Consider the following 14,016-nt stretch of genomic DNA (forward strand, 5'->3'; position numbering starts at 1 on the left):
CGCGCCCTTCTCTTCCCGCCACGGGGGAGCGTGGCCGGGCCCTTCCCGCGCCGGGGCGCGAGCTCTTGGCCGGCCGCGGACGGGGCACGCGCGAGTAACCCGAGAAGCTGCGAAGCGCGCCGGAGCCCGCCCAGCCTGGGCGTGGCGGGGCTGACGGGCAGGGACGACCCTCCCTCGGGCCGCTTGGCCCGCCCCCCTCCGTCTCACGGCCGCTTGGGAGAGGGGCGAGGGCCGGCGGGGCTTCGGGGACAGCAGCCCATCGATGCCCGGGCAGCCCTTCCCGCCCTGTCGCCCGCCCACCCATCCGCTTTCTCTCCTTCGCCTCTTCTCCTCCCCTCCCCTCCTCGGCCCGCCCGGCCCGGCCCCTCCTTCCCTCCTTCCCTCCCTCCGTGCGTCCCTCAGTCCCTCCCTTCTGCCCGGCTGCGAGCGGGTCAGGTTCCCCCGGTGGGAGGCGAGCCGGGAGCATGGAGCGCACTCCGGCCAGGCGAGCGGCAGCGGCGGCAGCCCGGCAGCGGCGCTGAGGCGAGGCGCAGGAGGAGGAGGAGGAGAGCGATGAGTGCTCGCGAAGGGTAGCCGGAGCGAGCCGCGCAGAGGCGAGGCAGGCGAGGCGAGGCGAGGCAGCGCGCCCGGGCGAGCACCACCATGCCTGTGCGCCGAGGTCATGTGGCACCGCAGAACACCTTCCTGGGCACCATCATCCGCAAATTCGAAGGGCAAAGTAAGTGGGCTCGCCCCGAGCCTCCAGCCGGGCGGCGCCCCCCTCCCTCCCTCGGCTGGGTCATCTCCCCTCCCGCCCTCCCTCCCCTCCCGCGAACAAGTTGAGGGGAAAAGGCGGTCGGGCTGAGCCCGCTCGGGTCCCCCGTCCCCCTCATCCGCGGCACCAAGTCCCCGGGACTCTCCCGGCGTCCCCCCGCTGACTCTCCCGGCGGAGGGGGGCGGGAGGGAGAACATAGAAAAGGCGTGCTTATGCAACCGCGCATCATGTTGTCTCTCGGTGAGGGTGGGGGGGATGGGGGGAGTCTAAGGTCCTAATATGTCCTGGGTCCCGCGAAGGACTTGCCTGCTCTCTCACCTTGGCTTTCCACTTGACCCGCTTTTATTTTTATTATTATTTTTTTTTGCCAGAGGGCGCCTGATTTCACATTAGTTCGTGGAAAGTTTCCAGCAGGCCAGTTCCAAAGGCTTTCCTAAGTAGGATGTTTTGCTTGTGGCTTGGCTCACCCATGCTGAGTTGCCCTAGTAGGGATGCCAGCCTCCAGGTGGAGCCTGGGGATCCCCTAGAATTGCAGCTCATCTCCAGGCTGGTTCAGATCCCCTGGGATGCTTTGGAGGCTGGGCACTGTGGCATTGGGCCCCACTGAGGTCCCCGTCCTCCTCAGGCTCCCCACCCCCCCAAATCACCAGGAGCATCTCATCCTGGATTTGGCAACCCTGCCCCCCCCCACCCCCTGCTGGTGGCCAGAAAGGACTTGGCAACCTTAAGCCCTAGCGATGTCGCTTTGCTTAATCTCTCCGCTACAGGTACAAAATTTTCCAAAGCTAACCCTTGACCTAGCCTGGCCCTTTGCACATGCAAAATACCATCTCTGGCCACATCACAGGTGCATTCCCTTCCATGAGATTTGCATGCATCGGTGGCAGATTTTTCCTCCAAAGGTAGATGCCGGCTCTGTTAATGTGCACTCTCCAAAAGCCAGCAGGCGCTCCTGGATGTACATAGCCTGTTAATGTCAGGGGCTTATTTATCTCTGTAAGGTTTGTGCATAATGAGACCCATTGAGTGGTGCAAGCGATGCCTGCAGCCAAGGCAGCTTGTACATAATCAGGTCCGGGAGTAGCTGTGAATTGTGGGCGTTTGACATAATGAATGTGGCAGGGAGGGACATGTAGAGACCGGGTGGAAGATGCCTATCGCTTTGCAGATTCTCCCCCCCCCCACGTCCTGCTTTCTACAGTCACATCCCCCCCCCCACTGTAGCCATCCTGGGCTTCACTCACACCCACGGCGCTCATGTGATGGCTCTGGTGAAGGTGGGGAGGAAAGTCAGGTGGATCCCTCAGTGCGGGAAGGGACAGAGCGCCCAAGGGACACCTGCCATTGCGAACGACAGGGATCCGTAGAAAGGAGCGTGATAGGCAGAAAGCTTTGGTGAGAGTTTTCTGGCTTGAATGCGTCGGTACACTAAGGCTGCGTTAAAGGAGACGTCAGCTTAAGGTGAATTCTCTCTTTCTTACTCTCTTGAGAAAGAGAAGGGGCAGCGAGTTCGGTGTAGCAGTTAAGAGCAGGGGACTCTAATCTGGAGAATCAGGTTTGATTCCCCACTCCTCCACGTGCAGCCTGTCATGGTTCTTTCACTCAGCCCCACCCGCCTCATAGGATGCCTGTTGTGGGGCGAGGGAGGGAAGACAATTCGGAGCCACTTTGAGGCTCTTTTGAGTGGCAAAGAGCTGAGTACAAAAAAGCAGCTCTCCTCCTCTTTTTTCGTCTCTTGAGCTGCACTCCGGCTTCAGCACATGGGTGTGATTCAGGCTCCAGTACTCTGGGAACAGTGTTGAGCACAGTGATACTGAAGGCTCTGAAAGACAGTTCAGCCAAGGAAATGAGTTTCTTGGTCAGATGTTCCCAACCTGGGATAGCCACCCTTTTTCATATTTCTTTTTTTTTTTTGCAATTGTTGTTGTTAGGTGCAAAGTCATGTCCGAGCCATTGCGACCCCATGGACAATGATCCTCCAGGCCTTCCTGTCCTCTGCCATTCCCCGGAGTCCATTGAAGTTCACACCCACTGCTTCAGTGACTCCATCCAGCCACCTCATTCTTTGTCGTCCCCTTCCTCTTTTGCCCTCAATCGTTCCCAGCATAAGGCTCTTCTCCAGGGAGTCCTTTCTTCTCATGAGGTGGCCAAAGTAATTTGCACCCTGTCATTGACCCTGGGCATCAATGTGACGTTATTTACATAGGATTCGAAATGCAAAAATTCAAAATGCAAAATCGTAGTGCAGGAGAAAACTGGGGTTCAAATGACCACCCAAGTTGGAGGGGGGGGGAGCAGCCCTACGCATGATGCATGGCTCACATAGTAACCTCTCTGTTAGGCTTACCTAACTGCAAGGCAGGTAGGAACCCAGGCTTCTGGCCCAAATAGAAACTGGTTTGGGCATTTTCGTTGAGCAAGGATTTTCTTTAGGGCAGGGGTAGTCAAACTGCGGCCCTCCAGATGTCCAAGGACTACAATTCCCAGAAGCCCCTGCCAGCATTTGCTGGCAGGGGCTTCTGGGAATTATGGTCCATGGACATCTGGAGGGCCGCAGTTTGACTACCCCTGCTCTAGGGCATCAAACTGGGAAATATTGTAAGCTTTTGGGAAAGACAAGGTAGTGTAGTGCTTAGAGCAGCCTCTGTCAACTTTTTTACCACTTCAAGAAATCCCTGAAACATTCCTTCAGCTTCAAGAAACCCCAGCAGTGGCACAATCATGCAGAATATGGTTGGGAAACAGAGCTATGGACATGCCCACCCAGGACCCCTCCCCTTCCCACCCTCTGCAGGCCCATTATTGGCCATTTTGGGAGGGCGGGGATCAGGTCGACATGAACATGATCATATATGGTCATATCACTCGATAAATATTTAACCAAGTAAAAACCATATAAAACATTAACTCCAACCCCTTCGGGAAACCCTTCCAGACTCCAGACTCACAAAACCCTGGTTGAGAATTCCTGGGCTAGAGCGTTGGAATAGGTTAGGGCAGTGGTTCTCAACCTTCCTAATGCTGCGACCCTTTAATACAGTTCCTCAAGTTGTGGTGACCCCCAACCATAAAATTATGCAAGTGTTCTTTCACAGAAATTAAACCCAAACTGACCAATGGCGTCAAGATCCATTGTTCATGATTGTATATAAATAGGTTTTTTTATGGGGTTTCTCAGTTCAGTTCTGCCTCTTGTCCCACCATGCTGATCTTGCTCTTCTCCGCTGCTCCAGACAGACAAACGCTCTATCTTAATCTACCCCACAAGGCTGCTGTGTGGATGGCGCCCCCCTGGCCAAGCTGCTTGCCCTGCCGTGACCCCTGTGAGAGGGTCATTCGGCCCCCAAAGTGGTCCCGACCCCCAGGTTGAGAACCACTGGGTTAGGGGAAATCTGGGTTCAAATCCTGGTGCTTCTGTGTTGCCCACTGAGTGGCCTTAGCCTGGTCACTCCTCTCCTCAGATGAATTCACCTCACAGGGTCGTTGGGAGGGTTAAAAAAGGATGAAGGAGAAGCTGTTGTGCCACTTGGGACTCCTTGAAATAAGGGTGGATGAAATGCAGAAGGTAGACAAAGTGGGGTTCTTGGGGCCCTTTTTGGTGTTCCACGACAGTGGACAATGTGGGCGAGGAATATTTGTGGAGTTATCTCAAGGTTGGGTTCAGTGCTGATTTGAGCTTCCCCATGCCTTTGCCTAAGAGCCTCTTGTGGCGCAGAGTGGTAAGGCAGCAGACATGAAGTCTGAAAGCTCTGCCCATGAGGCTGGGAGTTCGATCCCAGCAGCTGGCTCAAGGTTGACTCAGCCTTCCATCCTTCCGAGGTCGGTAAAATGAGTACCCAGCTTGCTGCTGGGGGTAAACGGTAATGACAGGGGAAGGCACTGGCAAACCACCCCGTATTGAGTCTGCCATGAAAATTCTGGAGGGCGTCACCCCAAAGGTCAGACATGACCCGGTGCTTGCACAGGGGATACCTTTACCTTATGCCTTTGCCTTGCCTGCCCACCCTAATTGAAGTCCTCTCTGAAAAGTCCCCAGCTTGGATGGGCACCCCAACTAAAATTCATGCAACAGCATGGTCCCCCAAAAAGGTACCTTCTCTTAGGACCCAGCGGGACAACGCAACTGCCCTCTTTCTAATCGGCAATAAGCTTTGCAAGGCACCTGCTTGAAGTTTTCCCTGCTTCAGTTTTCCCCCTTCTCTCTCCAAAAGTCAGCTGGCCTTGAGTTTCATTGCCTCTCCTTTTTATTGAAGTTTCATTAAAAAGTTCTGGCACATCTGAGCGGTATTAAACAGCTGGTAAAGTTCACCATGCCAAAGAATCTCTTTTTTTTTTTAAATGCAAGAACAGCTCTCGTTCTGGCGAGAGAGACTTGAAGAAATGTTTGTAAGACGGCTGACCAAACTGCATTGCTTTCCCCCCTCCCCTTCCCCCCTCCCCCCGTGCAGATAAAAAATTCATCATTGCTAATGCCCGAGTGCAGAACTGCGCTATCATCTATTGCAATGACGGCTTCTGCGAGATGACGGGATTCTCCAGGCCAGACGTCATGCAGAAGCCGTGCACCTGCGACTTCCTCCACGGACCGGAAACCAAACGGCATCACATTGCCCAAATCGCCCAGGCGCTGCTGGGGTCGGAGGAGAGGAAAGTGGAAGTCACGTATTATCACAAAGATGGTAAAGTACTTCCATCTTCTAAACAAAATACACCACGTGTTTTTTCAGCTTCTTTTCAAACCAGTGTTGAAAGCCAGTTTAGCGTGGATGAGCGATAGGGATGTGAGTGTCCTGCATAGTGTAGAGCAGGGGTAGTCAAACTGCGGCCCTCCAGATGTCCATGGACTACAATTTCCAGGAGCCCTTGCCAGCATTCGCCAGCGAATGCTGGCAAGGGCTCCTGGGAATTGTAGTCCATGGACATCTGGAGGGCCGCAGTTTGACTACCCCTGGTGTAGAGGGTTGGACTAGATGACCCAGGAGGTCCCTTTCCAATTCTATTATTCTATGATTCTATGGATCAGCTATTGTCTTGGTGCTGTTCGGTCTGGCATGTGGACCTAGGTTTCATCCCAGGTTTGTGAACAAGATTGATAGCTTAAGCACATTGACTGTGAAGGACAGACCCACTTCAGAAGGGACTGTGCTGGTACTTGGCTCTTGTGGCCCTTTCTTGCTTGCCCAGGGAAATGCCCATTGCCAGTTTGGGATCAGGAAGCAAATTTCTTCCAGGCCAGACTGGCCAGGGATTCTGGCTTGGGGAGTGTCCTCTTGCGTTCTTCAGGAGGTTGGACTAGATGACCCAGGAGGACCCTTCCAAGTCTATGATTCTGATTCAATCACAGCAAGATAATATGAAGTCATTGCTTAGTTGGTAGATTCTGAAATAGACGTGAATTTTGAGTCTCCAGTCTCCTTTTCAGTATGTCGTCTTAACTAATATTTTGAGGGCCAGGCCTGGCAGATGGAAAGTGGGTGATTACGGCTTTTTAAAAGTATGTGTTCAGTGTTGTACAGAAGAACGAATGCTGAGCAATTGGATTTCAGATATTTGGAAATCTGGGTGTAATCAAATACCCACATGATGTCTCTAATCTCTCTGGTGTTGTGTCTGGTGTGCAAAGTGGTTTAGGATACATGTTTTCATTCCTCCGCCCAGCTATTTCTTACTAATGGTCATCGAATGCATTCATGAAGGTATCAGTCGTGTTCCCATTTTACAGATGGGAAAGTGAGACTGAGAGGAAGGGTGTCGCTTACTCAGAGTTGTGCAGTTGCCATGATCCAACATTCAGTTAACCATGTTTAACTATACGGAAAACAAGAAGCTGATTTTTGCTGTGGAGTGTGGCCTATGAGTTTGGAGCAGAGCAGAAATTGAAATCCAGGTTCTTGCATTTCGGATCCAGCAGTGGGAACTTTGTTGCCAGCCCAAACAGATTTATAAATGGACCTCAAGGCAGAATTAGAACATAAATACGAGCTGTGGGCCCCACCAGAGTTGTCACAGTTCCGCAGGGCCTGCAGGATGGAGCCCTTCCACCAGGCATTGGCTCCAGGCTAGGGCTGGAAGTTCCACGCCCACTTCCTCTTTCTGGATGTCTTCCGATATCCAGACACCGTTACATCTTAACCATCCACCTCATTGCACGGGTTAAGTGCGGGCAGGGTCCATTGAGTGTGGATTAATTGGGGGGAGGGGAATTGTTGATTGGTTATATACCCGTCGCTGTTTTGTACTATTGCAAGGGTTTTTTTTGTGTGTGTTTTTATTGTGTTTTATTGTATTGCTCTTTGGGTTTAACTTGTAATCCGCTGCGAGCTGACCTGGCCGAGAGCAGCAGGAAATAAATCGAAATGTGGATGGATGGACGGACGGATGGTCAGAGAGCGAGAGAGACAGAGAGGATGATTTCAAACAAAACTGCCATATCGTATAATCTTTGGCAGAAAAACCTACGGGAGCATACAGAAGGCCTGTTTTAAAGAAAGTGTGTGTGTGTGGGGGGGGGGGTTGAAATTAAATGGATTTGTTTTTGTTGCAAATGAATGGAAAGCATTCCCTGAATTAAGAGATTTCAGCGGTGGTTCATGCAGATTTACTGCATGGATTGTTGCACATCGGGGATGGAGGAAGGATACGTGGACGTTGAGTTTGGACTGAATGGGACATCCAGCTGAGTAAGACGCTCAGCTGTCAAAGTAAGCAGGACTAGAATCATGCCAAGTCGACTTTGCTTGAACAGGCATGCTGAACAATTGCTTTTTGAGTTGGCTTTAAAAAACCAACAACAAAGAGCCTGCTCATTTCAAGCAGAAGGCGGTTTGGAGGGTTTTTTAAAAAATAATAATAAAAAAGTGGAACTAATGACTGACTAAAATATAATTTGCGTGATCCTTCTTAGAACAAGCTACGAATAATACCGTGTTTGGTGTTTACTGTTGAAACTTCAAGGAGATTTGCCATGATGTATCCTGACAAGAGAATAACAAAGCTAATAACTTCTGAAGGTTGAAGCCTGGCTTTTTTTTTTCCTTTCTGATTATTCAGCATAACAAGAGAGACGTTAAGCAAACTGGAATCCTACATAAGTATGTCGCACACTATTCTTGGCCCACACTGTGGATATGTATGCAAAGTCATTGCGTATTTGCACATTTGGCGCATGAACCAGCTTTGGAAAGGAGACAGGGATCTGTTTATGGTCCTTTGGGACTGGGAATAATGGGTGGGAATGGTGCTTTAAAGGGACTGGGATGAGCTGGGCCTTGGATTGTGCCATTGGCCCCGGCATGGAGGGACGTTCGTGGGACCCGGGGTGGAGAGGATTCTTGATGCTGTGATTCCAGTTGATTTAAAATGCATTCGAGGAGACGGTCTTCTCTGTGTTCCAGATTTATCTCTTAATGCAAAGTTGGTTCGGATTTGCAGGGTATGTATTTGGGTGTGTGCAAGTCCCCATTGTATTATACATCCGTCTTTCCACCCAGGGAAGATACAGGGGGATCGTGTTTGATAAAAGACTCTGTTCTTGTCCTCTTGGAGAAGCTGAATCTCTGGACAATGTCTTCTTTCCACGCCTGTATTATAGAAATGTGCGGACTAAGACTGTTTCTCTGGAGACAGAAAAATGTCCTGGTTGTTCAGATAGGGATTACCTGAAAATACTCCTTTCAGGTGAAAATTGTAATGTCTTTAGACAAATAGTTAATTTTTGTGCCCATGTCGTTAGGCTGCGTGGGAAGAAATCTGATTAAATGTAGTGGATATTCAAATTCATTTTAAAGGTAAAGGTAAAGGTATCCCCTGTGCAAGCACCGAGTTATGTCTGACCCTTGGGGTGACGCCCTCCAGCGTTTTCATGGCAGACTCAATACGGGGTGGTTTGCCAGTGCCTTCCCCAGTCATTACCATTTACCCCCCAGTGGCAAGATGGGTACTCATTTTACCAACCTCGGAAGGATGGAAGGCTGAGTCAACCTTGAGTCGGCTGCTGGGATCGAACTCCCAGCCTCATGGGCAAAGCTTTCAGACTGCATGTCTGCTGCCTTACCACTCTGCGCCACAAGAGGCTCTTAAGTTTATATTAGATTTTTTAAAAAACATCATAATTAAGTATTCTTTATGTCTGGATAGATTAGGTATTAGGAAACTTAGATTGGCTTTGTCTTTCCTAAATCTGTTCTTCTGCTAAGATCCTATTAGTAACTAAATTTAAAGAATTATTATTAAGTGATGATAAGAATATATTGGATATGAACAAAGAACATGGCAATCGATATTGTAATACAAGTTTCATTATATGCTGTGTGGTTATTTTCTCTTTCTTCCCTTTCTTCTAAATAAAATAAAAGACGTAGTCAAGAGTTTTAGACAACATGCCATTCTTCTTATCACAATGGGAGGGTCACCTTCTCGTGGAAGCAGTTATTTGCCAGTGCAGGTGGAACAAGACAGGAATAATGTTTCTTTGAGCCTCTCGTCGCGTGAGGCCGGCGGCCGAGGGAAGTCTGGGGCGGTGGGGGTGGCATAGTCCATGGGCGAAGGTAGGGAGTTAGCAGCCTTCTCCCGGCCGGGAGAAGTCAGAGTTGGCCCGATGTGTGGGTGGAAAGGAGCAGGGCCGCCGCGTCTTTGACGCGGCGACCCTGCTGCTCTCCCCGCATCGAGGTGGAGGCAATGGCGGCCAAGGAGGCAATGGGGAGGCGTGCTTTGTATGCCTCCCCATTGCCTCCTTGGTCCAGGATTGACACTCGGAGGACCGAATCAGGAGCCGCTTTGCGGCTCCTGATTCGCTCCTCCAAGTTTTTATCCTGGACACAGCCCGCCCTAACTCCTCCCCACTTGTGGTGCCGCGGGCGGTTTTAAGATTATTATATATTTCAGTGCTTGCTAAGATGGTTGTCCATGAGCTTGGCAAGGACATAGCGGACCACCATGATGTGCACCACCAGAGATTTGTGCAGGGGGAAGGGAGTGGTAAAATTCCCCTTGCTGCTAGCCACGAGACAAAGAAGTACAGGTATTCTGTTGTCAGCTACCACTAGGTATGGCGTCAGCATTCATTATTAGCACATGCAGCATTTCCCGAGGTTCAGGGAGCCAGTGTGGTGTAGTTAAGAGCCGCAGCTTCTAATCTGGTGAGGCGCGTTTGATTCCCCACTCCTCCAAATGCAGCCAGCTGGGTGACCTTGGGCTGGTCACAGTACTGTTAGAGCTGTTCTTCGAGAGTAGTTTCTCTCAGAGTTCTCTCAGCCTCACCTACCTCATAGGGTATCTATTGTGGGGAAAGGAAAGGAAGGTGTTCATAGGCCACTCCTTTGGGTAGTGAAAACCAGGGTATGAAAACCAACTCTTCTCACACATTAAAGATAATCCATAACAACAGGCTTGTAAGGCAGGGGACTATGGTCATCACAGTTGTCTGTAAGGCTTATCTAAATCCTGATTTGACAGCAGATTGGAAATAGAGATTTTGTCTTTGTCTCCTGACTGGGCTGCTACGCTACACTAGTAGTCATGTGTTTCATGCACGTGTACACATTTCGGTCCTTTTAAGGGGTGTCATATGTACATTTGTGGGACTGTAGCCAATGCATTTTGTCCTGTGAGCCCTTGAATGTTTAGTGTCTCGTTTCTCTGCATGTCCAGGAGGTTGGTCAGCTGTTGGATTTGATTAATTAAGGAGAGTGACTGGCGATTACATTTCATAAACACCAGGAGAGGTGTTAAAGCCTCCTTTAGTCCCTTAATTTTTCAGACCTAAAGTGCTCTCAGATTCAGCTGTTCTCTAAAAGCTCGGATAGATGGGCATTTAAAGACCGCAATTGATAGGACAGCCCACCATAGATTGTTGGCTATGTTTTTCAAAACTTTGAACAGTTAGCAAAGCTCATGTGTCCTCCACCTATTGATGAACAACTCCCAGCTTTCTGGGTAGTTGTTTTTTTCCTGCAGTAGGAAAGCAACTCCACGAGACAATGCCCCCAAAAGAGATTGTAATGAGAGGGTTTAAACATGGCAACATTACTGACTGAGCCAGAAGCAATTGATCCAATTAAAATGACACACAATAACTCTTGCAAGGCCCTTGAAAAATTGTTCCTGGGAGTCAGGCTTATACCCCGTGGAAAACAGATAGTCCCGCTTTAACTGTATATCGTTCGTTCTTCCTGCACACCTTTTTCTAATAGAGCCATTTTTCTGAGGTCCGAACCCTTTTGTCATCCCATGAGATGTTCTGCAAGGGGCAATCGCAAAGTAACAGAAAAATATGTTGGAGAATAACCGAAAGGAACAGAGAACTCCCGAAGAAGAGATCAAAATCTGAAAGCATGTATTCTTTTGAACGATGCCACACCGCTCAGGGAGAGGATAGATAGAAGTGGGGAAAACAACGTTCCTTTTAGCTATAAGCCTCCAATTCCAGCTCTGGAAAAAAAGGGGGAAGGGTTGAGTTATGGAAGTATATGAAAATTGTACGCCCAATTATGCCTAAACTGAGTGTTTTCTAGAGATGCCCAGTGGGCATCAACGGGTATTCAGATCCATAGTAACCGTGCAGTGCATTCCTCCTTTAACGTCCTTTCTGCCACCGCGTGGTTTCTCTTCCGAATCTGATCTGATTACCTAATCTGTGGAGGTAGGAGACTGTTTACCCGGCATATCAATATTTTTGTTTTAATAAAGTTATTTGCCATGGAGCTATCTGACGGCTCATCCTCCAAGGATTCCCTTTCATCGTTTTTTAAGTCATTATTGCATGAATCATCCCTGACAGCTGTAAAATATGGCTTGAGGTGATAAAGCTGTAAAGCGTTGACATAAAACCTATAATTACATCTGCGTTGAGGATCAGTTTGTCCATTGCACTGGAGAGGGCTGTACTTTCTTAATTATTTCCCCCCGTGTTGGGTGGGATGTGGAATGATGTAGCCCTGTGCAGACTTCCTAGTAAGTCCTTTCTTATTTACACGGCGGTTGCAAAGATTGGAGATTTCAGAGTGTAGCAATTCAAGGCCTGAAAGTGGCAGCAGATAAAACAAGAGCAGGGAAGAACCATCCCTGATGGATCTTTTGATATGACCCCCAAAAGCACAAGCGGGCTCTCTTACAGGGGGGCTGAACTGATGAATAAACAGAGGTGGGCTCCCCAGTATAGTTTTATGGGCAGGAAATGGGATTTGCAGACTCATTTATGGTCTGTTATAAAAGACACACAAGCAGAGTGCTGCAAAATGCTTTGCATTCTGGGCTGCCAACTCCCATGTGCTGTCTGGAGGCCTCTCGCTATTACAGATGGTCCCTGGATGAGAGAAATCGGAAGAAGAGTTGGTTTTTATACCCTGTTTTTTACTACCCAAAGCAGCTTACAATCACCTTTCTTCCCTCTGCTCACAGCAGACACCCCATGGCTGGCCCAAGGTCACCCTGCTAGCTGCACATGGAGGAGAAGTAGGGAATCAAACCCAGCTCGCCAGATTGTTCTAGAAATTAAACTGGTCTCAACCCAGTCCAGGGCTTTTTCAGCACTGGCTGCAGCCAGGCAGAACTCTGTATATCTTTATAGATTACCTCTTTTCCCTTTTCTTGATAAAGATGCTGCTTTGTTCAAATTAGTTTTTGAGGTTTTTTTAAATTACATTTCTAACTTGTACATTTTAAATTCTATGTTTTGAATCATGTCATCCACCTGAGCCTCCAGGAAGGGAAGACTATAAATGTGATAATAAATAAACAAATGTGAGGTTATTCTCCTCCTCTTTGTTCCAGGGGTTGCAGAAGACTCATTCCTCCTTATGTTCTCCTTATGGAAAAACCGTCAGAGCTCTTACACTTTTCAAAAAGTCACACCTTTTGCAAAGCCAGTTAAGCATTAAGTGAAGCACATCTTGCCGAGCAGAAACCAGAAATTCCTTGTCACATCAGAAATGCGATTGAACCTACTGGTTTCATAAAAGGCCCTCTCTACTGACAAAGCCGCCTCCATGAATCGCAGGTGTACTGTGTTTCTTTTCCCTTCATTTCAGAGGGTCACACGGTCTGCTTAGACTGTTCTTAGTGACGTTTTACCAATCAAGATCCCGGCTATGTAAAAACACTGCACCAGGCTGTAGGCTGAAACATCCTTCTGGGCCAGAGGAACAAGGGTCGTTTGTGTCTTAAAACTACTTCAGCGTAGCCTGAACCTCTCTTATGGAAAGCAGCTTTAAGCCAATGGGGATTCCATTTAGGGCAGTCACAGCATGCCCTGATAGGACCTGGATGGCTTCCGCTGTTGCATCCAAACTGATGCTTTCCTCTTGGGGGCAGGCGTTTTGCAAACGTGGACCAAGTGCATTTTTGGTTGTTTTTTTTTGTGAATTTTTTTTGTTCCCTGCTAAAAGCAAAGTTTGTAAAAGGGCACTCTCTTATGAGAAGCTATTAAATGTTGCTAAAAACCTCAAACAAAAAAAAAGGAGCCAGTTTGGTGTAGTGGTTAGGAGTGTGGACTTCTAATCTGGCATGGCAGGTTCGATTCTGCACTCCCCCACATGCAACAAGTCCTCCTCTTCCTCCTCTTCCTCCTCCCCTCCTCCTCCTCCTCTTCCTGGTGGTGGGGGAGCCTTTGATTATTGACACAAAGCATCATCATCATACAGAAGGGTAATAATCCTACTAGCAATGACACTCTTCTTCCTGAGACTACATATTGTGGTTGAGATGCTGTGAATGACATGGTAAAGCTATAGCAATATCCTTGGCTAGATCACTGGTGGGTTTTTAAGCAGAGGCTAGATAGTCATCTGACAGAAATGCTGATTTTAGGAACTGAGGCAGATTGTGAGTGGGTGGGTAGGAAGGGATATGCCAGTGTTTGTCTTTTGTGGCCCTTCCTTGCATACACAGAGAATTGCTAATTTCCACTATGGGATGGTAGGTGAATTTCCTCCAGGCCAAGCTGGATTCTGGAGATTTTTGGTGAAGGGGTCACTTTGGCATGAAATTGGGGTCACCGTGGGTAGGCAGGTAGTTGTGCGTTCCTACATTGTGCAGGGGGTTGGGCTAGATGACCCTGGAGATCCCTTTCAATGCTATGATTCTGATTCTAAGAGCTGTTTTTTGTATCCCGCTTTTAACTACCTGAAGGAATCTCAAAGCAACCAACAATCACCGTCCTTTCCTCTCCCCACAACAGACACCCTATGAGGGAGGTGAGGCCGAGTGATTTCTGAGAGAACTGCAACTGGCCCAAGGTCACCCCGCCAGCTGCATGTGGAGGAGGA

At 49.0% G+C, this 14,016-nt stretch overlaps 1 protein-coding gene across 7 annotated transcripts in view; it reads left to right on the plus strand.

The window, feature by feature from the left end:
* Window positions 1-213: 213 nt before the first annotated feature.
* KCNH7 (potassium voltage-gated channel subfamily H member 7) overlaps window positions 214-14,016 on the plus strand; it is a 372,812-nt gene continuing 359,009 nt past the window's right edge. For all 7 annotated transcript variants that reach the window (XR_013228058.1, XM_077319889.1, XM_077319890.1 and 4 more), the window contains exons 1-2: window positions 214-718; window positions 5,203-5,433. Coding sequence is in view for 6 of the 7 variants with exons in the window: in XM_077319889.1 (XP_077176004.1) it covers window positions 643-718; window positions 5,203-5,433 (307 nt within the window). In the remaining variant the exon portion in view is untranslated. The remainder of the gene's footprint in view (window positions 719-5,202; window positions 5,434-14,016) is intronic.

Source organism: Paroedura picta, chromosome 2, assembly GCF_049243985.1.
Source record: "Paroedura picta isolate Pp20150507F chromosome 2, Ppicta_v3.0, whole genome shotgun sequence".
Taxonomy (NCBI): Eukaryota; Metazoa; Chordata; class Lepidosauria; order Squamata; family Gekkonidae; genus Paroedura; species Paroedura picta.